Source organism: Candidozyma haemuli (assembly GCF_002926055.2).
Source record: "Candidozyma haemuli strain B11899 chromosome Unknown I_2014730914, whole genome shotgun sequence".
NCBI lineage: Eukaryota > Fungi > Ascomycota > Pichiomycetes > Serinales > Metschnikowiaceae > Candidozyma > Candidozyma haemuli.
Window position 1 is genome coordinate 398,183 of NW_020289909.1, and position 24,467 is coordinate 422,649.

Consider the following 24,467-nt stretch of genomic DNA (forward strand, 5'->3'; position numbering starts at 1 on the left):
ACAAGTAAATGGACTAACAAATGACATACCCCATGCTCTGACGACAAAGCAAACAACATCTGAAAACATGAAAGTGAATGCTTTTCAGATACAGACCAACTCTATACATCTAAAGAGGGGATTGGGGCTGTTCCCATGCTCAAACGCTTCACGGCTGTTTCAACGGTACCTGAGACAGCCAAGACACATATCTGAAACACACACAAAAGTATAAAGTTTGACGGGTTTTCAGAAAAGAAGAAGAGGTATTAACGTTTTTAGAATCTGAGAAATCCTTGGTTAGCAACTTGAAGGACATTAAAAGACATTTGTTCCAAATCAAGACAGCTTAGAAGCTTCTTCGTTATCATAGGATCACCACTACCTACTAAGAAACCATTGATTCTTTTCAAAGAAGGTTTAGACTCAAAGAATCAATTAAGAGACGTTCAAAAGCTTCCAAAAACCTTTTAGCACATCCACCAACTTAAATCACGTCCAAACTACCCATAAGCACTTCCCTTGCTACCCTCCATCCACCAATCAACAAGCCCCAGTCAATCCACCAGTCCACATCCAAAAACACCCAAAAAAGCTGCCACATCGACACTTCCCTATTTAAACCCTCCAAATCCAGCACCACTTTTTCCCACCCAATACATGCCCATCCCTGGCCAATCGTCCTTGTCGGTGCTCTGGGAACCCGATTTCGCAGCCATTGCACTTCCCCAGCCATCCCCCACCAAACAACCAAAAACACATAAACAAAAACCCCAAACCAAATACCTAGCCATCCTCGTTTCCCAGAAATGTCCCAAATGCCCCAAAATCCTCTACTTCCCAGCATACATCCCATTTCTCCAAACCATCCCAGCCAGAATCGACGTCTTTCCTGCATACCCTCCTCCACTCTATTGCTCGCCACAAATACATCAACGATCCAAACACCAACTTCTTCCTCCAATGTCGCTTCAGGATCTCATCCCGGTGGTCAACAAACTCCAGGATATCGTCACCTCCACGCAGTTGGCCGATATCGACTTGCCTGTTTTGGCGGTCGTCGGTTCCCAGTCGTGCGGCAAGCTGTCTGTATTGGAGAACATCGTGGGAAAGGACTTTCTCCCTAGGGGCACAGGAATCGTCACCAGAAGGCCATTGGTGTTGCAGTTGATTCACGTGAACCCGGATGATGCTATAGTGCACGAGTACTCGCCGCTGGACTTGGCTCAGCAAGGGGCTTCTTCGTCTGAGGTGAGTTTGGAGGAGCACTTGAGGAGGAACACCCGTAACGGGTCTGGGTCTGCGGAGACGTCGAACGGGTCGGTTAATGGACCTCCTACCGAGTGGGGTGAGTTTTTGCATATCCCAAATAAAAGGTTCTATAGCTTCGCTGATATCCGGAAGGAGATTGAGCTGGAGACCTTGAGGATCGCCGGCCAGAATAAGGGCATCTCGCGTTTGCCCATCAACCTTAAGGTTTACTCGACCAAGGTACTTAACTTGACCTTGGTGGACTTGCCGGGCCTTACCAAGATCCCTATTGGCGACCAGCCCACCGACATTGAAAAGCAGACCCGTTCGTTGATCTTAGAATACATCCAGAGGCCTAACAGTATCATTTTGGCTGTTTCTCCTGCTAACGTCGACTTGGTCAACTCTGAATCGCTTAAGTTGGCCCGTCAGGTCGATCCGACCGGTAAGAGAACTGTTGGTGTCTTGTCCAAGCTCGACTTGATGGACCAGGGCACTAACGCTTTGGATATCTTGAAGGGTAACGTGTATCCGCTCAAGTTGGGCTTTATCGGTGTGGTGAACCGTTCTCAGCAGGATATTCAAGATAACAAGCTGCTAGACGACTCGTTGCAGTCTGAGCAACAGTTCTTTGCTAACCACCCGGCCTACCGTTCGTTTGCAAGCAAATGCGGCACTCGCTACTTATCTTTGACCTTGAACAAGATCTTAATGAACCACATCAGAGAGCGTTTGCCTGATATCAAGGCTAAGTTGAACACCTTGATGGGTCAGACAGAGCAGGAATTGGCTTCTTACGGTGACTATCCATCCTTGGTTGACTCTAAGGAAGGCCGTGCTGCTTTGCTTCTCAACTTGATGACCAAATTCGCTAACAGTGTTGTCAACTCTGTTGAAGGTACCTCTTTTGACGATGTCTCCATCAAGGAATTGTGCGGCGGTGCCCGTATTTATTACATCTACAATGAGGTCTTCGGCTCTCTGTTGGCAGAAATCAACCCGACCCAGAACTTGTCGGTCAAGGACATTAGAACAGCTATTAGGAACTCTCTGGGGCCTCGTCCTTCGTTGTTCGTTCCCGAGTTGGCTTTTGACTTGCTCGTGAAGCCCCAGATTAAGCTCTTAGAAGATCCCTCCCGCAGATGTGTGGAGCTCGTTTATGAAGAATTGATGAAGATTGTGCATCTGATATGCAATGCTGGCAGCAACGTCGACATGACCAGATACCCCAAGTTGCAGGCCAAGCTTATGGAGACGGTGAGTGATTTGTTGCGTGAGAGATTAGGCCCTACCATCAAGTACGTTGAGTCTATGATTGAGATCCAGCAGGCCTACATTAACACCAACCACCCTAACTTTGTTGGTGCTGCCAAGGCTATGGCTATCGTCGTTGAGGAAAGACGCAGACAGCGTGAACAAGAACTGAGATCTCGTATGAGAATCGCCACGCTGAAGATCTTGAACAAGCAGAAGGAATCTGATGACTCGGATGAAACCGAGGCGGAGCTTCCTAACGGCGACGTCGAACCCAAAGATCTCGACATTGACCAAGTGGATGACGAAGTCAAGCCACCAGTCGTTCACAAGCATAAAAGAAGTGACTCTGTGAAGACACTGAAGACTCACAAGTCGGATATCACGAACCACGGCCACGAGTCTTACTTCAACTACTTCTTTGGCAAGGACCCTATCATGCATCAACAACACTTGCAAGCGCAAGCCCAATTGAACCCTACACCGTTCAAGTTCCCCCTGCCTCAGGAACCTACTTTGCAATTCAACAACAACTTCATCAACAACGGCGGTAACGTTCACGCCGATATGAATAGTCTCAGCCTCGAAGAATCGTCGCACAAGTCCCATCCTTCTGAAACCGAAAACGGCCATGTTCAGCATCTCGAGCACGGTGAAGAGGATAACCTCAATGAACTCAACGAGCGCGAGCAGCTAGAATGTGAGTTGATCAGAAGGTTGATCGTGTCGTACTTTGGCATTGTCAGAGAGATTGTCCAGGACCAGGTGCCCAAGTCGATCATGTGCCTTTTGGTGAACTACATCAAGACCAATATTCAGAACAGACTCGTGGTGAAGTTGTACAACGAAAAGTACTTTGACGAGTTGCTCCAGGAGGACGAGTCCATCCAGATGGAGAGAGAGAAGTGCATTAACTTGTTGAAGACTTACAGAGAGGCATCGAAGATCATTAGTGATGTTGTTTAATGGTCTTTGACGTTTGATTTTTATCATCGCCGTGTATATATTTAAGCTTTTTGCAGGTGCGGACGGCTTGTCACGTAGAGACAGAGACTATCCACGATGCTGTTGTTGAGCAAGGCCAGCTTGTTCAACTTGTATGAAAGCATCTTCTTATCGTCTATAACATTCTCTTCCTCGTGTATCTCCTCCTCGTCTCGTTCAAGAAACGTGAACTTCAATTCCTTCGTTAGAAGAGCCGTTCTGGCCGAGTCCCTAGCTGAAACGTCCACTTTCCGGTCCTCAAGAAACGCCATATCCTCCACGTCCCGTAGGTACCCTAACTTATACCGTAGCGTTGCCACATAGCCCAAAGAAGCCACAACCTTGCACTTCCATCTAGTGCCTATATCTCTAGCCAAGCGATCAGATCCATGGACAAACTTCGAAGGAAACAACTCCCGCAAAGGTTCATGAAAAAGAATCTTCTCTAGTTCCTCCTTAATGTCCATCACAAGGTTGGTGATATCGTTATTAGACAATCTTAGCAGGTTGATGGAGGAGAGTTTAATGATGGACCTGTCATTGATGGCCACTGTTCCGTTCAGTAAGATCCGTTTGCGGTCAATAAACACCCGAGCCGGAATTGCACATCCGGGCGCCACCTTAATGTATGTGGTTGTGCCAGGCATCGGCGAAAAGGATGAGTAGGTGGTTGGTGATGCTTAACTATGAGAGTTGATAATGGTTGCGAAATGCGAATCGCCTGGGGAGTCCAAGAAAGGGTCCACTGGAGGAGGGTTGTAGAGGCGTGGTAAAAGAAGATAAAGAAGGATTTGACTCTTAAAGGGTTTTGGGAAAAGAGGGGATTTCTTTCTGGTTACTTTTTTTCTGTTTGACAGTTTATGGGTTTTGGTGGTTGGTGTGTTATTAGTGCTTATAATGCTACAGGAGAGTGAGCAGGCAGTCACAGTAATCAGTATAGGTAACATAAAAGAAGCAAAGAAATTAAAAATCAGAGATTTGAAAACTATTTCGTTTTCATCAGTGAACATGATTATTAACATCCTTGATAAAGCCCCTTTGATTTGGACGAATCAACTTGTCAAGAACCGACTGGAGCCGTGAACAGGCAGCACTCGAAACAACTTTTAGTGAAGCATTAGAAAGCAGGATAGGCCGTTGATTGGAGACAAGGTCCGAGGCCTTGGCGCCACTCTTCGGAATAAGGCTTGCTTGGCTCTGGTGGTATTGGTATGTCTTCCTTAGAGTCTCATGGACTGAGAATGGGTAGTTTAACACTAACTCAATTGGTCATACTGAATATAGTACCAGTAGTTGTAATCTTTACTTTATTCTTTATTTGTACAATTAGTTTATTAGTATTAACGGTATTGTGCTTCCTCTAGTACTGCTTTGAGTGAACCACGTACCACTAGATCTATGGACTAGAGGACATGCCTTCCATCAAGTCTTTAAATCTTCATCTTCTCTTTTCTAATTCAGTAACTCAATAGACCCACTTTGAGCTCAATATCGCCCGCTATAGCTTCTGGGTCGATATAAAGCTTATAATCTTCACACAAGCTATCCAACAGAACTTTAATTCAAACTCTAAGTATCCTTCCCTCTTTTCCAACCTCTCCTACAAGTCAACCCACCTTCATCGTCATATCTCATTACACATATACGGTCATAATCAGATGCACCGCTACAAACGGTACACAAAATAGGGACTCTTGTCTCCCATGCTAACAAGCTCCTGAGGATCAACGTCGTCGTACTTTCCAGCAGCAAGATCTGCTCTCTTTTTCTTATTGCTGATCAAGTACCCAGATAAGGCAATTAAAGAAGCAATAATACCCATACACGCAAACCCAAGCTCCAACGAATGGCCAAGCGTAAAGTGTGGTCTATCTTGGTCTCTGTAGAAGTTGGAAGCAAAAGCACCTGCAAAGTTTCCAAGCCCAATTTGCACAGCCATGCCAATAGCTCTTTTATACGTACCAGCCAAGTTGTTTGCAAGCCAAATGACAGTCATAGGGAACCCAGCAGCTCCAATTGCCAAGACATACATTCCACCATAAATGGACTTGGGCTGGGTAACTGGAGAGAAAGCCAAACACACAATGAACCCTATAGCCACACAGAGCAAGCTCGTTATCATGAACGGTGATCTGTAGCCTACTCTGTCAGAACACCATGCCATCAAAACACAAATAATGGCACCACAAATGAATGGAGGTGCAGACATAAGCTGTGCTTGAGTTGAAGTGTAACCCAAGCTGTAAATGACTGTGGGTGCAAATAAAGCAATTCCATAAAGCGGTACAAGGATACCCCAGCAGATGAAAAGCTGAACCCACACTTGCCAGTCCTTGAACGCTGCCCACATGTACAGACGGCTTCCCAGGTTATCTTCGCCTACTGACTTCTCCAAGGCAACCTCTCCACCAAGCATCTTCTGGTTTTCTGCATTGGAGGAGTACTTCACTCTGTGAACAACATAACGACGTTCTTTGGGCGTAAGGAACGTACTATCCTGAGGGTACTGAGGAAAGCAGAGGTACGAGAACAAGCCCACCACAAACGTAAGCAAACCTTCAATGATAAAGATCCATCTCCAGCCTTCGTAGCCTCCCACGCCGTCCATTTGAGAAATGGCAGCAGCCAAAAGCCCAGAAAACGCTCCAGCGACAGAAGCAGCACTAAAGAAGATAGCCTGTCTCACAAGAATCTCTGACTTCTTGTAGTACATAGACAAGATATACGAAATGCCAGGGAAGAGAGGGGCTTCAAAAATCCCCAAAAGCGCTCGGGTCGCCAAGAGCTGGTCGTAGTTTCTAACCGTGCCCATAAGTGTCATCACAATGGACCAGATCACCATCGTCGTGGGGATAAATAACCTTGGCTTCGTGCGGTGCAAGATCATGTTGGAAGGGATTTCCATGGTGGAGTAGAAGATGAAGAAGATTGTCAAGCACATATTGTACTGGGTTCCTTGCAACCTCAAGTCTTCTGCAAGGCCTTCGATTTTGGCGTTGGCAATGTTACCTCTGTCCAAGAAACTGAGCAAGTAAAGGATCGTGAAAAGAGGAAGAAGCCTAAGGTCCATTTTCCAAAGCAACTTTTTATCGTCAATGTCAGAAAAGTCTTCTGCTTCTGAATCGCTTATAGCTTCAACATTAGCCACAATGTGTTGTTTCTTATCAGCATCGTCAATCCAGTCCTGGGATGGTGTCTCCTCGACGGACGGTTCCTCGTCCACGCTCAATGCTCGAGTATCTCTCACAGACATGGTTAAATATTGATCTAAGAAGGGAAATGTCTACCGTTTTATACTCCCCTTTGCTACTCATGGACTTAACTTTTAGATAAGGCCGATCGCTGAGGAGTGGAATGTCCAAGCTCAAGAAGCCAAGAACAGACAAAACTCGAAGTCCCAAAGAACCTCCCCTCCAATCCCATCAACCGTCAGTTCTGCCCTCCCTTCCATCTTCCAATGTGGTGATCACGAAAGGCTTATGGCTGCGAAAAACCAGAATCTACAAAACAATGGCGTGGGGTTGCTTTCTTCTCCTTCACATATTCGGTGGAACCCAGAAGTGCATTGTTCTCGAAAGATGTGGGTTTGAGATAAGCAAGGGGTTTTGCTAGATGGGTTTTTTGGGTTGTCGTGGTTGGTTGACTGGGGGAGTTATGAGACATGCTCGTGTAATTGCCATTACCATAGCACCATTGGATGTTGCAAATTCCAGCAACGGACTTATACAAACCCAGTTGGCCAGCAATCTCCGTAGTGACTTTCGGTGGGGAAGAGAGCCAAGAAACAGTCCCTGTTTTGACATTGTAGATAGAAAAATGAGCCATATTTGAGGAGTAGGTGGAGACGATCATATTATACAAAAATAGCCGAACAACCAGGCACCCACAGAAGGGCTTTGGTTGGGCCAGGAAAGGTAGTTTTCTTGATGGTTTACGAATGCCGCTAAGGCAGCTAGTGGACTCCCCGCTGTGGGATATCCTGGCTTCGTTTTCGTCTAGATAGTGGAGGTTGGGCGGAGTGGAAACTCCGAATGACTTGTCCTGGAGGTTCTGGTGGCCCTGGCACGGCTGGCCATGATTTGCCAGGTACGTTCTGGGAAGGTGATATGACATGCTTGTAGTTGCTAGATGACCTAGAATGGCCTATCAAGACTCCTCAACAACTTGTGTTCTTCAATCAAAGTTGTCTCCAATTGGTATAAACTCCTGGTTCAGCCGTACCTTACCAACCTCTCCTTCGTTCAATCACTCTGGCCTTAAGCGGGGGTGGATTTAGGAACCTGTTAAGTCCCAAAACCGGCTCTAATACTCCCCTCCCCAGGTAATGATCTCTTGAAACAATGAATAGTAACGAATCTACCAAGGTTTCTAGCTGTGGGAGAACCGCGTGGGTTAGCCATGTCGCCTGGATTGGCAGTTTAAGCTTCCGTAGTGAGGAAAGATACTTCTACATGCGGCTGAATGATGAAGGTACTACTTGTGGGGATTCAGCTCTCGAAGCGTGGTAGCCCTGGACTGATCAATTGGGTGATAGCTAGGTGAAGAGGGGACCATCATCGTTCGTTGTCGATTGTCTTGTTTAACTTGAGTATACTTCAGCCTAACCTTATCTCCCAATTGTCCTTATCTTTGCAATTGTCGTAGTTGATTGTCTCGTAAACTAGCTCAACTTTGGCTAATCTTAGGCAGACGAGAGTGTATTGCCCGCCAATGGTTAGATTGTAGCTTGTAGGATATTTTGGGAGTCCATATCTTGTTTGTCTCGTAAAGGTTAATTCGTGACAGCCAAAGCTTGGCTCGAAGTCAAGGGCCTAAAGCTTTTGAGTTAATCTGATTTCCAACCGTTATACCCGCTTTATGAGCTTTGGTGCTTCTCAGAGCTGCTATGGTCGGAGTATCGGTGTTTCGGCGGGTTTTTTGCTTTAGATACGGTCTGGAAAGGCAGAACTACTGGTGAATGTATTTGAGAACGTTTTGTCAACATTTTGGCCATTTTCGATTGCATTGACAGGCTTGATTTAAAAACAAGGTACGAAGTCATCAACATAACTAGCGCAAGTGGTTTAGTGGTAAAATCCAACGTTGCCATCGTTGGGCCCCCGGTTCGATTCCGGGCTTGCGCAGTGATCTTTCTTTTTTGGCATTCCTAGAAGGGCCAAGTCTTCTTTTTGGGGTTCTAGTGGATATTTGTGGGCATTTGTGGTTGGTAGCTCAGTCTTCTTGTGGTTTGTTCTTGTATTGGTAAAGGGTCCATATCCTCGAACAAAAATACCCAAAGGAAGTAATTTGGAACGTTCTAGCTTAATCAGGACTAACATCCACCTTCCAAATTACTATTGGTTTGTTTGGTACAGAATTAGGCTAGCTTGTTTGTATCCTTGTAGTCTTCATTTCTACCTTAGTTAATGGAAGTATGGCGGAAATCCATGATCTCCTTACAACAAAGTTGTGAAATTGAGTTACCTTAAGCTCCTCAAGAGTACCATAGCGACCAATAACAATTTAGAGACTCCTGAAATGCGTACAGCCTTCAAAGGCTCCTTCTGCTGTCTTTTCTAAGACCCTGAAGCATAGTATCAAATACCTGTCTTCCCAATACGCCCAATTCCTTTCATACCCGTAAACTTATTTCTTTTCTATTGATAAAAAATGATATGAACTAGATTTTCAATCCAGACCACTCTTCTGCTTCTGAGTGCTTCATACTACATGCCACAGCCAGAAGGTGCCACACACAAAACATTAAAAGCCCATACGACCCAAATTCCTCTTCTATTTCATACCTCCAGCTGCATCCTCGTCAAAATCTTAACCGAATAATACTCCACCAAAACCAGAAATAATACCAATATAAGCCTATTAGCAGTCCTCTATCTACCAGTAGCCAACCCATACCTTCCCACCCTTAACAGTCCCATCCAATACTTTCCACCAAAAATCTTTCCACCTCAAGTCACTTCACTCCTTCTCCAAACCCCTCCTAAACCCTCTTCCATCTCACAATGGCCTTCTCGTCTTCCATTATTACCTGTCCCAGCCAGCCTTATATACTTTCGCACAGAAGCACTGACCAGTACCAGTATACCCCCAGTAAACACCCAAAAAACGTCCAAAAAAAACCCCAAAAAAATACCTCAATCCCACCCTTCCCCTTCCCTCTTTATACCCCCTGCCTCCCAACTGCCCTCACCAAATCCCTCCAGTCAATCCACACTTCACCTCTCCCACCTCTTTGGCTGCAAATCCTTCGCGCCTCGATAACGTGGGCTCTCCCTGTTTGCCTGCAGTACCCGCAGTCTCCCCCACCATAGATAACATAACCATCACGGACCCTGACTCAACCACTACTTGTTATTTCTTGCACGCTGCGTCACAGAAACCACCGTTTTTTCCTTCACTTATTCAATTGTGCACCATGACGCTGTTGGCGAAAGTGTATGTTGTTGATTTGGCCGCGTTCTCCTGCCGTTTTGGGAACCCGCCCCTTTGCCTCTTATCAGTACTAACAGTATAGACCAACTAACCCTAAGCGTGGACACCGTCTCGGGACGTTCCTGGCCACGTGGAACAAGATCAAGGCGGCGACGTTTGAATCTTCGGAAAGTGCCGAAAATGGCGCTTCCGCTGACTCTGCCAAGGGCAAAACGCCTGACCAGAATGGGTCTCTGGCTACGAATGACGCCAATGGGCTGTCAGAGAAGAGTGAAACCAAAAAGCCTTCAAAGATAGTCGAGTTTGGACCTCGGGGCGAAATGTGTGTTTATTACCCGGACCAGGGCCTCTTGGAGCTCTGGGATTGGGTATCCCCAGAGGGACTGACGTACCGTGGCGACTCGCTCAATTTGGTGAGATCTCTTCAATTGGATGGGCGTAAATATAATGCATTGAAGGTGGGAGAGTTCTTTGGCCAATCTGTCATTGTCTCGACTTGCCTGAAGTATCTATTTTTGCACCATCAGGTTGGTAAGGAATGCTCACGCCGCTATATTGAGCTTCCAGCGTGTTTCGAGGGCCCCTACTCCATTAAGCTATCGCTGAAATTCATCACTGTCGCCTCTTCGAAAGGTTACGTTGCCTTGTTTAAAGTCGCCCCAGATTTAAAGTTTGCCACTTTCCAGCTGCATAGTCTCCACCAGAATATCACTAGACCAATCGCTTCCAGAGATGGCATCACTATCGAAGAAGAATTCGTGGTTTTGAAAACTTCTGTCTGTGACAAAACACCTATTTATGATATTCAGGGCTCTTGGCTCGCCTACTGTCCCACCAAGTGTGAGATGGACCACCAGAAACACCTACTCCATTCCAACAGCAACTCAACGAAGAAGAAAAATTCCCATCAGAAGTGTCTGTTCACGGAATTGAAGCTCCCACCTCTGGGTCCTCTCCTCATGCGTGTCGTTTCCTCCATATCAGGCTCGGCCTTGGATAAGCTTTATGCCCTTTCGGAGTCTGGCTCAAAGACGTTCCGTGAATACTGGCTGAAGCCTAAGGGATCAAAGGGTAACTTCATGGACAAGGATGTCTCCTTGCATTCTATTAGCACAAACATTAGCCAGGCGCTCTATTCTACCGCTAATAAGATCAAGAATCTGGCTCTCGACTCTGGCGAACATAAATACATCCGCATCATCAACCTTGACAGCAGCCAAATTATTGCCACTTTCAAACCACCCGCTGGCGTTTCCAACCTTTCGCTTAGTCCTTACGACCTCCAACTCGTCCAAGCAAGTCATAAAGGTGACAACTTCTATCTCTGGGACTTATACAGATTACCAAACGAAGCATCTCTCGTGGGTAAGTTTAGTCGTGGAAATACTAGTGCCACTGTCAGGGAAATCTTTTGGTTTGTCAACACTGAAGAACAGGGCTCCGCTAATGGAACGAATTCTGGCTTCGGTTGCATTTCTAAGAAGAAGGGTTCGCTTCACTGGTACAATATCAACTATTTATCTTGTGGCAATGACGCCAATAACTACCCTAATAAACTTGGCGGCCTGCTGGGAAGAAAAGGCTTGTCAAACGATCAATTCCTAGATTCGTGGGTGTTGCCGTCTATTGGAGCTGTCAGTTTCGTCAAGTTGCCCAAGGTTTCCAATCTACCATCTAGTTCAGACGACACTACAAACGACGATAAGAAACTATTGAAAATGGATCAACTAGCATTCATCGATAAGCGAGACCATATAAGGCTTGTTTCACCTTTAAACGGAAAGCATACCTTCAAGTATGTTCTTCCCAAAGAGGGGGGACCTCCTACTTTCAGCTCATCCAGCAAGGAGGGTACAAATTATCTTCTGTACCTTCTTCCATTGCCTCGCGCCTCTCAAGTGATCCTGGAGGATAATGATTCAGAGACGCCCTTGGCGCAGACAGAGATCGAAACTTGCAACCAGTACTTGAGTATCATCAATGATAAGCGGTTTGAGCTTGCAACCTACGAATTGGATGAAGAGGCTGATGTCTTTGACTACTTAGCGGACTTTGGGCTGGATATCCCCACCAAACGAGTTGATTTCAGGGGCAATGTCGACGAACAGCTGCCACTCGTTAGCGGTGAGTTGCTGCCTGATCTCGACAACGGTTTGGTGATCAACCCAGAAACTTCCGCCGAGGAATCATAGATCATGGCCATTCTGATGCAAAGTTATAATATTATTATACATTTCCTGAAGAGTGTTCCGATTGAGTTTGCTGTCTTAGAAGAACATTCTGACCAATTCCAAGACTGCTCCACCGCAGATCAAGAAAGCCAAGACGAAAATCCATGTTTTGGAAACAGGGAACTCGGTCTTCTTTTGTGTGTCTCTTGGTTTACCCTGCTTGTTGACATTCTTCTTTGCAAACTTGGCGTTAGCTTGCCTTTGCTTTGGGGTTTGAAGAGGCTGGTAGGTTAGAATTTTGTTGACGAAATCAAGCACTTGCTTTTTCACATACCATTGGAAAGTTGGCGTTGTTGATCTAACTGGACACGTTAGTATGCGAGTTGAAAGACGTATCATGGAGACTGACGATCCATGCAGGAAATTTTCGTCAAAAGGCTCACCAACATACAGATAATGACTTGAGGTGGAGAAAGACTTGAGACTCGTCACTAAGTGAAGAGTTTTTGGATCGTGCACTACCTTTTGGTACTCTGATTGTTTTTTACATACGTTAGAAGCATAAAGAAATAAGTATCTCACTTCCAGAGCTGGTCTTTGGGAGGGGGAGGGTCAACTGAGTGGTGTAGTATTTTTCACGCGATTGTGGGGAGGTGGAGTTCTGTTTATCTCTAGTTCAGGCTACAGAATTACTGAAACCCAAAATCTGATACTTTTGAGGAGAGAAGGTCATAAAGAAGATAATTCTTGGGAGTTTGGGTATTTCTTCGAGAAATATTGTCGGTGGAAAAAAAATAGCGCAGCCAGGTTTCGATCCTGGGACATCAGGGTTATGAGCCCTGCGCGCTTCCACTGCGCCACTGCGCTCTTCGAGCAGGGAAAATACAACACTGGTTGAATATATAGTTTAAATTTAAAGTGCTATGCAGGTTAAATTATATGCAGGCTTACGTTGTTTTGCAACCAGAGTTCAAGACAACCACTAACCAACCTTAATTTTTGTCTTTAGAACGTTTAGGAAAGTAGTATATCATCCCCTTTCTCCTTGGTGTCCTTCTAGAGTCCATATAAACCAAAAACCCCAAAGGTGCGGCCAAATGGGGTGAACAGCTTTGGTGTGTAGCTTTCCAGGCCAGGGCTCAACTAAAGGAGTAGATATGTCTCTGAAGATTCGATCCTTGAGACAAACCTTATTCAGTCAAGTTTGCTTTTCGGCCAATGAATGTCGTAATCTCGCCATATCTGCCGCATTCCCTTTCCATGAAGTACGGTAGAAGCAGAAAGATATACCACTGCAAAGAAGCCCTTGTTCGATTTGAAGAAGTTAAATTTCGATTTAAACTCGTCAACATTCCAGCCAGAGACAGTGGTCATGGATTCGTCATCGGCCTTCGTCCTTCTTTATCGATTTTGCAGCCATTCAAATGACACCCAGAGGCAAGTATTAGGCATCGTTTCAAAACGCCAATAAGGGAAATTCTTAGAGTCTGGACTGATTAAACCTTCCTCGATTAAACATTAAACATGACACTCGCTCTCCTATTCCCTAAACTGAGCACGCCATGACGTGACAGATACATGTTTCAGCACATAACACAAGCATCCTGCCACATATACCACCAAAACACCCTAGTAATCTTCTGAAACTTTTGTAAACCCAATCACATGTAAAGCTTTCAAATCGATGAAGAATATAAAGACTTCCAGAAAGTGCATTCTGAGTAGTTCCCACTTCCACTTGACTCCCTCACCTTAGACAATCACCACTCACTCACTAACCAACAACCCACACCGAACAAAACCTCCAAAACCTCCCAAAACCTTCCAAAATCTCTTTCTTCCAATAAATCCCCCTCCTTTTCTCCCTCCCTCCATTTGTCCAAAATCCCAAAAAAAAAAAGCACCTTCACTAAACAACCACCTCCCACCCACCTTTCCACCTCCATCCCAGGGCACATAGTCTCCCAAATCCACCACCAAACCCACCACTTTCCATAAAAGAACCGTCACTCTCCAAAATCTCCAACTTCCTCAAAACCTTCCCTTGGCCAACTCGACGGCCCCATTTTTCCTTAAACTTTCCTGTCGTAAAATATTCTCTACATTCCCTTTTCCCTGCCCCACCTGTCACTTCTTTTTCTCTGTGTCGTAAATTTCCCCCGTATATAAATGACCTGCTTTTTGTCCTGCGAAATCGCACCTTTAACGGTTTTTCACGCTTTGGACTTCTTTATCCTGCTTTACACTCTGCGCAGGACATTTTTTCAGCCTACCCTTGAAGCCAAGTCAAACCCACCTTTCCAAGGAAACCAATCTTTATTCGGTTTTTTTCTGAGTTTCTTCTAATGAACACGCCGTGGTGTCATCTCCCTATAGACGTGCAGTGTCGGGTGTTCGATTACCTTTCGTTGGATGAAATCGCCGTTGTTCTACCGTTATTTCCGCATGAGCTAGACCTAGTCAAGAATGCTTTGCACCATAGGGTTGGCAAACGACATATGGTGGTGACAAACCGCCAGTGGCTGCCGATGCTGCTTGAGCTGTATACGCCTGAGTTTTTTTCTCGGGCCGATTTCGAGTACGTGGAGCCCCAATGCGTGGTACGCTTGTTGAATACTGTGGGGACAGATAAGCTCGTTACGGTACTGTTTGTGATCTGGCACCTGTTTGACGTGAGCGACCTTTTGCTGCTATTGGAGGAGCTTCCCGAGGGGCCGAGGTATAATATTGAGCTTGAGTTTGAGCCCAATGTGCCTCATGTGTATGATTTGTCGATGGTGGTGAATGAACTACATAAGGCTTTGGGTCTGGGACTCAGGGCTTTGGCTGTGAAGAACTTTGGTGGCGATTTGCAGCTCGATATGCACAAATTGGAAGCTTTGGAGGCACTTCTGCTTATCAATACCAACGTTACTTTCACTACGTTGTTTGATAAGAGCGTTAATCTTCGTACATTCACTTTGCATCCTAATTGCGATGGTTTTGCCCGCAACCACCCGGCTGAATTGGGCCAGCTGCTTCCTTTGAACGTGGAAAAGCTTCGTTTGGGCCAGTGCGTTGTGGTGGACTCTTCTCTTGGTTATAAGTTGCCTAAGAACGTCACTGACTTGTCGTTATTCATTGTCAGAGACTCTACGATGAAGTACTTGCCCACGATGATTGAAAGCAGTCTGTGTTTCCGTACATCGTTTGTCTACCAGTCTGGTTTGGCCGAGTGCTCCATTCATGCCAACTATACTCACATTCTGTGGCTCTTGGAGAAGGAGAAGCATCTCAAAACAGTGGCTCTTACAAGCATAAAGAACGATAGTGGTGTGTGGGATTTGCTGAAGTACGAGCTGCTACACAGTATAAAGATATCCAAGAGTAACTTGCAGCTGATTGATTTACCGCCCCATGTCTTGCATTTGGACCTTTCTGGTAACAATATGACCGATATTGTCGAGACAGTGTTAATGAAGGTTCCACCAAAGTTACTCAGCTTGGACGTTTCGGGGAATCTTCCCAACTGGACCCCATATCAGCATGTTCAGTTTCCTGAACACCTCGTTGAGCTCGGCCTAGCGAACTGTAACATTGGCAACCAGATTGACATTTTCCAATTTCCAGCATCCTTGGAGAAACTAGACCTTGAGTCGAACAGTATAGAGCAGCTTGAATACGCCAACTTTCCCAATTTCACAAAACCACTCGAACTAAGGTTGGCACGCAATGTGATCAGAGACTTGCAAAGGATGAGATTTCCCAAGAACACTACAAAGCTTATGTTATGCGAGAATAGCATCAATGGTCCCGTTGATTTCTCCCTGGATATGTTTGGAGAGCCTACACAGATTGAATGGCTACTGCTCAGCAACACCAAAATCGAATCCCTTGCTGATATACGGTTACCTCATACGTTACGTATTCTTGAAATGGATCGTTGCCGGGTGCGGAACCTTGAGAATGTGCTTTTCCCAGCATCTTTACAAGAGATCAATCTCACAGGTAGTAAGATCCAGAACATCAACAACGTCACTTTTGAGGAAGACTCTCGTCTTGTTCACATCAACTTGACACACAATCGTATCGACGCAGACAATCTTCGAAGATTGAGGCTCCCCTCGGGAACAAAGCTGCTTTACCTCGGCTGGAACCGAATCGAAAGCATCCCCAAGGACTACCTCTTACAGTTTACCGATCTTCGAAGCTTCAGCGTGCCATCCAACAGGCTCAGACGAGTGGCTCTCCAAGTGCCTGCCAGCACAAGAATGTTGGACTTTTCAAAGAACAGAATAAAGGATATAAAGTTACAGTTTCCCAAAGGTTCATTCACTAGGCTTGGGGCGATCAACTTGCTGCGTAACATGTTGACCCACATTGATCCAGGCATGCTTGGCCACGGCAACGGGTCTTACCATCAAAATCTCATTGAAATTGATGTTTCAGAAAACAGGTTCAGAGACGGGTTCAACCTTGGACTGTTCCCCAGTCTGCTTTCTTGTGTCTTCCTAAATGGGCTGGGACTCATGGACGGATACGGCTACGACATTGGCGCCAACATATTGGGCCACAGCTACTGTATGGGCAAAAGAATCGAAACGTGATAAGATGTTGATCATGTTAATAGTCCCGAAGCGGCACGGCTTCCGAAGAAGGCCCTCCAGGGTGGAGATGATCTTGGTTTATATTCCAACAGCGAAAGTGTTCTCCTGTGCCAGTTTAAACTGGTGGTAACCGAATACCTCCAGGGCGCACGAGAAGGCATACGCGTTGGGTCTACAAGCTATATGTTGCAAACGACGTATATTGTTTGTTGATGTGAAAAGTTGGGGAGCTTGAAAATTTCATCAAGTATAGGCAGTGGTGAGCGGCGGGTAACCTCGAGCTGTGTTTGTATGTAGGTGCAAAGCTTTAGCCCTGAGGTACAAGACGAGAAGAGGAGGAAGAAAGGGTATATGGTCAATTGGGACGGTAAGGCTGTTTTGAGGATTTAGGGCGTTTAGAGGAATGAATGTATGTATTTCTAGGATTTTCGGTTTTTCTCGTAGGTTCATTTTATGCAATGTACGTCCATTCATGTTTTTCGCAGCCAAAAGGTATTGCCAGTAAAAGATGTGAAACATTGGGTAGAATCCAAAGAAAGTAGAAAAATATTTCATAGAAAAATGGTCTATATTTCAAATAGTTTTAAAACAGAACGAACGTTTATAGAGAGCATTGAAATGGCCAGTGCATTGGTGAGGCCACTTCCCTGTGGCTTACAAGGAAGTCAGACAGAGGAATATGCGTGCTGAAAAGATAAGGAGCAGGGTTCGAGATAGACAAGTGCAATGCTAGACTTAACCTGCCTTACTTGTGAGAGAACGGCTTTGAGGCTCCCCTGAGATGTTCTTGCCTTTGGAATTAAGCCAACCACTTTCAGTTAGTCCCGTCTTTATAGCTCTTCATGTCTTTTTTATATTGTCGACACTTTGAACTATCTACTACGCAACATAACAGATAAATGGTGAATAGGAACCACTAGGATATATTCAACAACATGAAATAAGAGTTTCAAACATGCATTGGAAATAGGCTACCGCTAATGTTAGTTATGGCGCTTTGGAGACGTATACACTGGAATGGCTGCAAACGAAGAGATACCCCAAGTTGAGGAACCAAGGAGCCTCAAAAGCAGTAACAATTTACGTTTTGAATTTCTGGGCTTCTAACTGCACAGTATTGTTTCTGCTCTTATCACTTGGTGTGATTTTCATACCGAGGGATACTAGAGTCACTGGAGAGAGACCTACTGGGCCAGCCCCAGCCAACCCAGTGCTGCTCTTCAAGAGATACTCATACAAATTAAAAAAGCTACTATGAGAAATCAAAAGGTTTCAAAAACATATAAAAAGCCAAATCCCACCTTTCTATTACTTTTCAACCCAAAGGTGCCATTTCTTTTGTTTGGGCGGATTTGCAACCATTTTTTGAGCCGCCAAAAGAGCCTCTTTTTTTCGCAGCGACGCATCGCAGAGGTTGCGATTTCTCCCGAGCGTTTCTTGTCAAGGGCCAAAGTTGGGAGAAATTGCAGACGCCAGTGGCAAAAACAAGAGCAGGAAGAATTAAATTGGGAGAAATTGTGGAAATCTCGTGGTTTAAGAAAATAAATTTAGAACTCTCTCAAACTTATTTTAAAGTTTCTTCTTTTAAGATTCGATTTTTTGACTTCTTTTTTTTTTTTTTGGCCCAAAATGGCCCGAGGATCTCGGGTGCAAAATTTGAGACTTTTCGTCTTTGTGTTGTTTTACCTACCGAGGCGCCGCCTACCCGTGGGCCAATGAAACAACAGGCTTAAGTAAAATATTAAGATTCTTCTTTGCCCCTAACCTTTGAGACCACTCAATCTAATTGGAGGCCAATCTTTGGGAACCCAGGAGGTTGGGTGGGCTGGCTATGGATGAAAAACCGTTGGAGTGCACGTGACCTGTACCACGTGCAAGGCCAACAAACACGACCCAGTTTTTTTCTAAACGCTATTTCCCAAATCCAACACATTGAATCTCTATTGTGATCCTGCAGACTGCCCGCAAAGAACAAGGGCCCCATATATACTCCGGCGCCGAAGCGAGCTTTTTCAAAAGACTAGTTTTTTGCAACCGTTTCTTCACCTCCTTTCCTCCAATGAAAGCTGAAATTGAACAAGAGCTCTCTCACGTCCTTTTGACAGAGCTTCTCGCTTACCAGTTTGCCTCGCCTGTGCGCTGGATCGAGACCCAGGATGTCTTCTTGAAAGACCATAATACTGAAAGAGTTGTGGAAATTGGTCCCTCTCCTACCTTGGCTGGAATGGCCTCCAGAACTATCAAGGCTAAATACGAATCCTACGATGCTGCTCTTTCTTTGCAACGTCAGGTCTTGTGTTACGCTAAGGACCCTAAGGAGATTTACTATACCCCTGACCCACCAGCTGAGGTTGAGGAGCCAAAGGCTGAGGCTTCTGAGACCCCTGCTCCAGCTGCTGCCGCCGCTGCTGCTCCAGTGGCCGCTGCTCCAGTGGCCGCTCCAGCTCCTTCTGGCCCTGTTGAGTCCATTCCAGATGAGCCAGTGAAGGCCTCGCTTCTTCTCCATGTTTTGGTTGCACAGAAACTTAAGAAACCGCTTGACGCTGTGCCTATGAGCAAGCCAATTAAAGATCTTGTTAACGGTAAATCCACAGTTCAGAATGAAATTTTGGGTGATTTGGGTAAAGAGTTCGGTTCCACCCCAGATAAGCCTGAAGACACTCCCTTGGAGGAGTTGGCAGAACAGTTCCAGGACACCTTCTCTGGTGCTTTGGGTAAGACCTCCACATCGCTTATTGGCCGTTTGATGAGTTCCAAGATGCCTGGTGGTTTCTCTATCACTGCTGCCAGAAAGTACTTGGAGTCCCGCTACGGCTTGGGCGCTGGCAGACAAGACTCTGTGCTTTTAATGTGTTTGGTCAACGAACCTGCTGCTCGTTTGAGTGCTGATAACGAGGCCAAGGAATTCTTGGACCAGGTTGCTCAGAAATACGCTACTCGTGCCAGTATTTCTCTTTCTTCTGGCTCCTCTGGTGGCTCTGGTGCTGCTGCTGGCGGTGCTGTTATTGACAGTGCTGCTTTGGACGCCATGTCTGCTGAGAACAAGACTTTGGCTAAACAACAACTCGAAGTTTTGGCTCGTTACTTGCAAGTCGACTTGAACAAGGGTGCCAAGTCATTTATTAAAGAAAAGGAAGCCGGTATCCTTTTACAGAAGGAGCTCGACCTTTGGGAGGCCGAACATGGCGAATACTACGCCAAGGGTATCCAGCCAATCTTCTCCAACTTGAAGGCTAGAACCTACGACTCCTACTGGAACTGGGCAAGACAGGATGTGTTGCTGATGTGGTTTGACATTATCTTCGGCAAATTGACTTCTGTTGACAGAGAGACCATCAGCCAATGTATCCAGATCATGAACAGAGCTTCTACTACCTTGATCAAGTTCATGCAATACCACATTGACCACACTCCAGAGTACAAGGGTGAGACCTACCAGCTTGCTAAGAAGCTTGGTCAGCAATTGGTTGACAACTGTAAGCAGGTTTTGGATGTTGACCCAGTCTACAAGGACGTTTCCAGAATCACTGGTCCTAAGACTACCGTCGATGCCAAGGGTAAGATCGTCTACAATGAGGTGAACAAGGAATCTGTTCGTAAGTTCGAGCAGTACGTCTACGAGATGGCCCAGGGCGGTAAGTTGACCAAGAGAGATGCTCAACCAACCATTCAGGAAGACTTGGCTCGTGTCTACAAGGCCATGACCAAGCAGGCTTCTGTGTCTAAGACCACCAAGCTTGAGCTCGAGAAGTTGTACAAGCAATTGACTGATTTCATGGACCAGTCTCAGGAGATTGAGACCGCTCAGGTGACCAAGGATGCTTTGAGTAGCCGTCGTTCTGGCACTGAAAGCCCTACTGATGAAGATGAGACTGCTTCCAGCGATGACGAGATTGCATCTTTGCCAGACAAGACTTCTATCTTGCAGCCAGTCTCTTCCACCATCCCACCACAGACCATTCCATTCTTGCACTTGCAGAGAAAGACCAAGCAAGGCTGGGAGTACGACCCTAAATTGTCTTCCATGTACTTGGACGGTTTGGAGAGCGGTGCCGTCAACGGGTTGTCTTTCAAGGACAGATACGTCTTGGTTACTGGTGCTGGTGCTGGCTCTATTGGTGCTGAGATCTTGCAAGGTTTGATTTCTGGTGGTGCCAAGGTTGTGGTCACTACTTCCAGATTCTCCAAGAAGGTTACCGAATACTACCAGGCTATGTACTCCAGGTACGGTGCTTCTGGCTCCACCTTGATTGTTGTTCCTTTCAACCAAGGTTCCAAGCAGGATGTCGACGCTCTTGTTGACTACATCTACGATCCTAAGAACGGTTTGGGCTGGGATTTGGACGCCATCATTCCATTCGCTGCTATTCCAGAGAACGGTAACGGCTTGGACAACATCGACTCCAAGTCTGAGTTGGCCCACAGAATCATGTTGACCAACTTGTTGCGTCTTTTGGGTGCCGTCAAGGCCAAGAAAACCACCGACACTCGTCCAGCCCAGGTTGTGTTGCCATTGTCTCCAAACCACGGTACTTTCGGTTTCGACGGTCTCTACTCCGAGTCCAAGATCTCCTTGGAGACCTTGTTCAATAGATGGTACTCTGAAGACTGGGCTACCAAGCTCACCATCTGTGGTGCCATTATTGGTTGGACCAGAGGAACTGGTCTTATGAGCGCCAACAACATCATTGCCGAGGGTATTGAGAAGATGGGTGTCAGAACTTTCTCCCAGAAGGAGATGGCTTTCAACATCTTGGGTTTGTTGACTCCTAAGGTCGTTAACTTGTGTCAGGAACAGCCTGTCATGGCTGACTTGAACGGTGGTTTGCAGTTCATTGACAACTTGAAGGAGTTCACCTCTAAGTTGAGAACTGACTTGGTCGAGAACGCTGATGTCCGCAGAGCAGTTTCTATTGAGCAGGCTATTGAGCAGAAGGTTGTTCACGGTGATGCTGTTGATGCCAACTACTCCAAGGTTACTGTCCAGCCTCGTGCCAACATGACCTTCAGCTTCCCAGATATGAAGAGCCACGAGGAGATCAAGCAGGTCGCTCCTGAGTTGGAAGGTATGTTGGACTTGGAGCTGTTGATTGTGGTTACTGGTTTCGCTGAAGTCGGTCCATGGGGTAACTCCAGAACCCGTTGGGAGATGGAGGCTCATGGTGAATTCTCTTTGGAAGGTTGTATTGAGATGGCCTGGATCATGGGCTTGATCAAATACCACAATGGTCCTCTTAAGGGTAAGCCCTACGCTGGTTGGGTTGACGCTAAGTCTCAGCAGCCTGTTGATGACAAGGACGTCAAGTCTAAGTACGAGGAGCAGATCCTTGAACACTCTGGTATCCGTCTCATTGAGCCTGAGTTGTTCTCTGGTTACGATCCTGAGAAGAAGCAGATGATCCAGGAGATTGTTGTCCAGCACGACTTGGAGCCATTCGAGGCTTCTAAGGAAACCGCTGAACAGTACAAGCATCTGCATGGCGACAAGTGTGAGATCTTCGAGATCGAGGACTCTGGTGAGTACACCGTCAAGATCTTGTCTGGTGCTACCTTGTACGTTCCTAAGGCTCTCAGATTCGATCGTTTGGTTGCTGGTCAGATTCCTACCGGTTGGGATGCCAGAAACTACGGTATTCCTGAGGACACTATCTCCCAGGTCGACCCTATTACCTTGTACGTGCTTGTTTCTACTGTTGAGGCTCTTTTGTCTGCTGGTATTACCGACCCATACGAGTTCTACAAGTATGTGCACGTTTCTGAAGTTGGTAACTGTTCTGGTTCTGGTATGGGTGGTGTCTCTGCTCTTAGAGGCATGTTCAAGGAGCGTTTCATTGACACTCCAGTGCAAAACGATATCTTGCAAGAGTCTTTCATCAACACCATGTCTGCTTGGGTTAACATGTTGTTGCTCTCTTCTTCTGGTCCTATCAAGACTCCTGTCGGTGCCTGTGCTACCGCTGTTGAGTCCGTCGACACTGGTATCGAGACTATCCAGTCTGGTAAGGCCAAGGTTTGTATCGTCGGTGGTTACGATGACTTCCAGGAGGAAGGTTCTTATGAGTTCGCCAACATGAACGCTACTTCCAACGCTGTTGACGAGTTTGCACACGGCAGAACTCCTTCCGAGATGTCTAGACCAGCTACCACCACCAGAAACGGTTTCATGGAAGCCCAGGGTTCTGGTATCCAGGTTATTATGACTGCCGACTTGGCTATCAAGATGGGTGTTCCTATCTACGCTGTCTTGGCCATGACTGCTACTGCCACTGATAAGATTGGTCGTTCTGTTCCTGCTCCAGGTAAGGGTATTTTGACCACTGCCAGAGAGCACCACGGTTCCTTGAAGTACCCACTGGCCATGATGAACATCAAGTACAGAAACAGACAGTTGAAGCAGAGATTGTCCCAGATTGCATCTTGGGAAGAGTCTGAGATTGACTTCTTGGGCGACGAGGCTGAATTGGCCAGAGAAGAGTTTGGTTCTGACTTCTCCATCGACGACTTCACCAGAGAGAGAGCCGAGGAGATCCGCAGAGAAGCTAGCAGACAAGTTGCTGACGCTAAGAAGCAATGGGGTAACAACTTCTACAAGGCTGACCCTAGAATTGCTCCATTGAGAGGAGCCTTGGCCACTTTCGGTTTGACCATTGACGACTTGGGTGTTGCTTCCTTCCACGGTACTTCCACCAAGGCCAACGACAAGAATGAGAGTGCTACTATCAACGAGATGATGAGACACTTGGGCAGAGCTGAAGGTAACCCAGTGTTTGGTGTTTTCCAGAAGTACTTGACTGGTCACCCTAAGGGTGCTGCTGGTGCCTGGATGTTGAACGGTGCTATCCAGATCTTGAACTCTGGTATTGTTCCAGGTAACAGAAACGCTGACAATGTTGATAAGTTGTTGGAAGACTACGAGTACGTCTTGTACCCACTGAGATCCATCCAGACTGACGGTATCAAGGCTGTCTCTGTCACTTCTTTCGGTTTCGGTCAGAAGGGTGCCCAGGCCATTGTTGTCCACCCAGACTACTTGTACGCCGTGTTGGACAAGAACACCTACAACGACTACGCTTCCAGAGTCACTGCCAGAAACAAGAGAGCCTACCGTTACATGCACAATGCCATCACCAGAAACTCCATGTTCAAGGCTAAGGATAAGGCTCCATACGGTGACGACTTGGAGCAGCCAGTCTACTTGGACCCATTGGCTAGAGTTGAGGAAAGCAAGACTGGTCTTGTCTTCTCTAAGAAGAGCATTCAGGCTGAGAAGGCTTACGTTTCTGCCAACTCTGAATCTACTGCCAAAGCATTGGCCTCTTTGAACAACGGCGCCAAGGGTGTTGGTGTGGATGTCGAGTTGCTTTCTGAGTTGAACTTGGAGAATGATACTTTCGTCGAGAGAAACTTCACCGAGCTGGAGATTGCCTACGCTAATAAGGCTTCCAACCCACAAGCTACCTTCACCGGTACTTGGTCTGCCAAGGAGGCCGTTTTCAAGGCTTTGGGTACCAAGTCCCAGGGAGCTGGTGCTGCTTTGAAGGACATTGAGATTGTCAGAGACTCCAACGGTGCTCCTAAGGTTGTTTTGTCTGGAGAAGCCAAGAAGGCTGCCTCTGCTGCTGGTGTCAAGAACGTCAACGTCTCGATCTCCCACGACGATTTCCAGGCCACCGCTGTCGCCTTGAGTGAATTTTAAGTGAAACATATATATGGTTTAAGATATATTAATGGTTAGTGAAGAAGAGGTGTAGTAACTAAGTGATGGAAGAGTCCTTTCGCCTCGAATTATGAAGTAGCAGTCAATTGGCTA

At 46.3% G+C, this 24,467-nt stretch overlaps 7 protein-coding genes and 2 non-coding genes across 9 annotated transcripts; 5 read left to right on the plus strand and 4 right to left on the minus strand. All coding sequences in view use genetic code 12, as the record gives it.

Annotated features, from left to right (window-relative positions):
* Positions 1–942: 942 nt before the first annotated feature.
* Positions 943–3,450, plus strand: DNM1 (dynamin-related GTPase; the record flags this gene model as incomplete). The annotated part of the gene is made up of 1 exon (XM_025488690.1): positions 943–3,450. The coding sequence occupies one exon, from the start codon at positions 943–945 to the stop codon at positions 3,448–3,450; it is 2,508 nt and encodes an 835-aa protein (XP_025343457.1).
* A 41-nt stretch (positions 3,451–3,491) lies between these two features.
* On the minus strand, positions 3,492–4,115 carry CXQ85_005087 (uncharacterized protein; the record flags this gene model as incomplete). The annotated part of the gene is made up of 1 exon (XM_025488691.1): positions 3,492–4,115. The coding sequence occupies one exon, from the start codon at positions 4,113–4,115 to the stop codon at positions 3,492–3,494; it is 624 nt and encodes a 207-aa protein (XP_025343458.1).
* Positions 4,116–4,925: 810 nt separating this feature from the next.
* Positions 4,926–6,721, minus strand: CXQ85_005088 (uncharacterized protein; the record flags this gene model as incomplete). The annotated part of the gene is made up of 2 exons (XM_025488692.1): positions 4,926–5,023; positions 5,161–6,721. 2 exons carry the CDS (start codon positions 6,719–6,721, stop codon positions 4,926–4,928), a joined length of 1,659 nt encoding a protein of 552 aa, XP_025343459.1.
* Positions 6,722–8,520: 1,799 nt separating this feature from the next.
* Positions 8,521–8,591, plus strand: CXQ85_005089. Its single transcript has one exon. It is a non-coding gene; the product is annotated as a tRNA-Gly (tRNA).
* A 1,292-nt stretch (positions 8,592–9,883) lies between these two features.
* On the plus strand, positions 9,884–12,092 carry CXQ85_005090 (uncharacterized protein; the record flags this gene model as incomplete). Its single annotated transcript, XM_025488693.1, has 2 exons — positions 9,884–9,924; positions 9,983–12,092. The coding sequence occupies 2 exons, from the start codon at positions 9,884–9,886 to the stop codon at positions 12,090–12,092; spliced, it is 2,151 nt and encodes a 716-aa protein (XP_025343460.1).
* Positions 12,093–12,167: 75 nt separating this feature from the next.
* On the minus strand, positions 12,168–12,470 carry CXQ85_005091 (uncharacterized protein; the record flags this gene model as incomplete). The annotated part of the gene is made up of 1 exon (XM_025488694.1): positions 12,168–12,470. The coding sequence occupies one exon, from the start codon at positions 12,468–12,470 to the stop codon at positions 12,168–12,170; it is 303 nt and encodes a 100-aa protein (XP_025343461.1).
* A 396-nt stretch (positions 12,471–12,866) lies between these two features.
* On the minus strand, positions 12,867–12,938 carry CXQ85_005092. Its single transcript has one exon. It is a non-coding gene; the product is annotated as a tRNA-Met (tRNA).
* Positions 12,939–14,416: 1,478 nt separating this feature from the next.
* On the plus strand, positions 14,417–16,657 carry CXQ85_005093 (leucine-rich repeat domain-containing protein; the record flags this gene model as incomplete). The annotated part of the gene is made up of 1 exon (XM_025488695.1): positions 14,417–16,657. One exon carries the CDS (start codon positions 14,417–14,419, stop codon positions 16,655–16,657), a length of 2,241 nt encoding a protein of 746 aa, XP_025343462.1.
* A 2,059-nt stretch (positions 16,658–18,716) lies between these two features.
* FAS2 (trifunctional fatty acid synthase subunit) lies at positions 18,717–24,353 on the plus strand (the record flags this gene model as incomplete). The annotated part of the gene is made up of 2 exons (XM_025488696.1): positions 18,717–20,588; positions 20,613–24,353. 2 exons carry the CDS (start codon positions 18,717–18,719, stop codon positions 24,351–24,353), a joined length of 5,613 nt encoding a protein of 1,870 aa, XP_025343463.1.
* Positions 24,354–24,467: the final 114 nt, after the last annotated feature.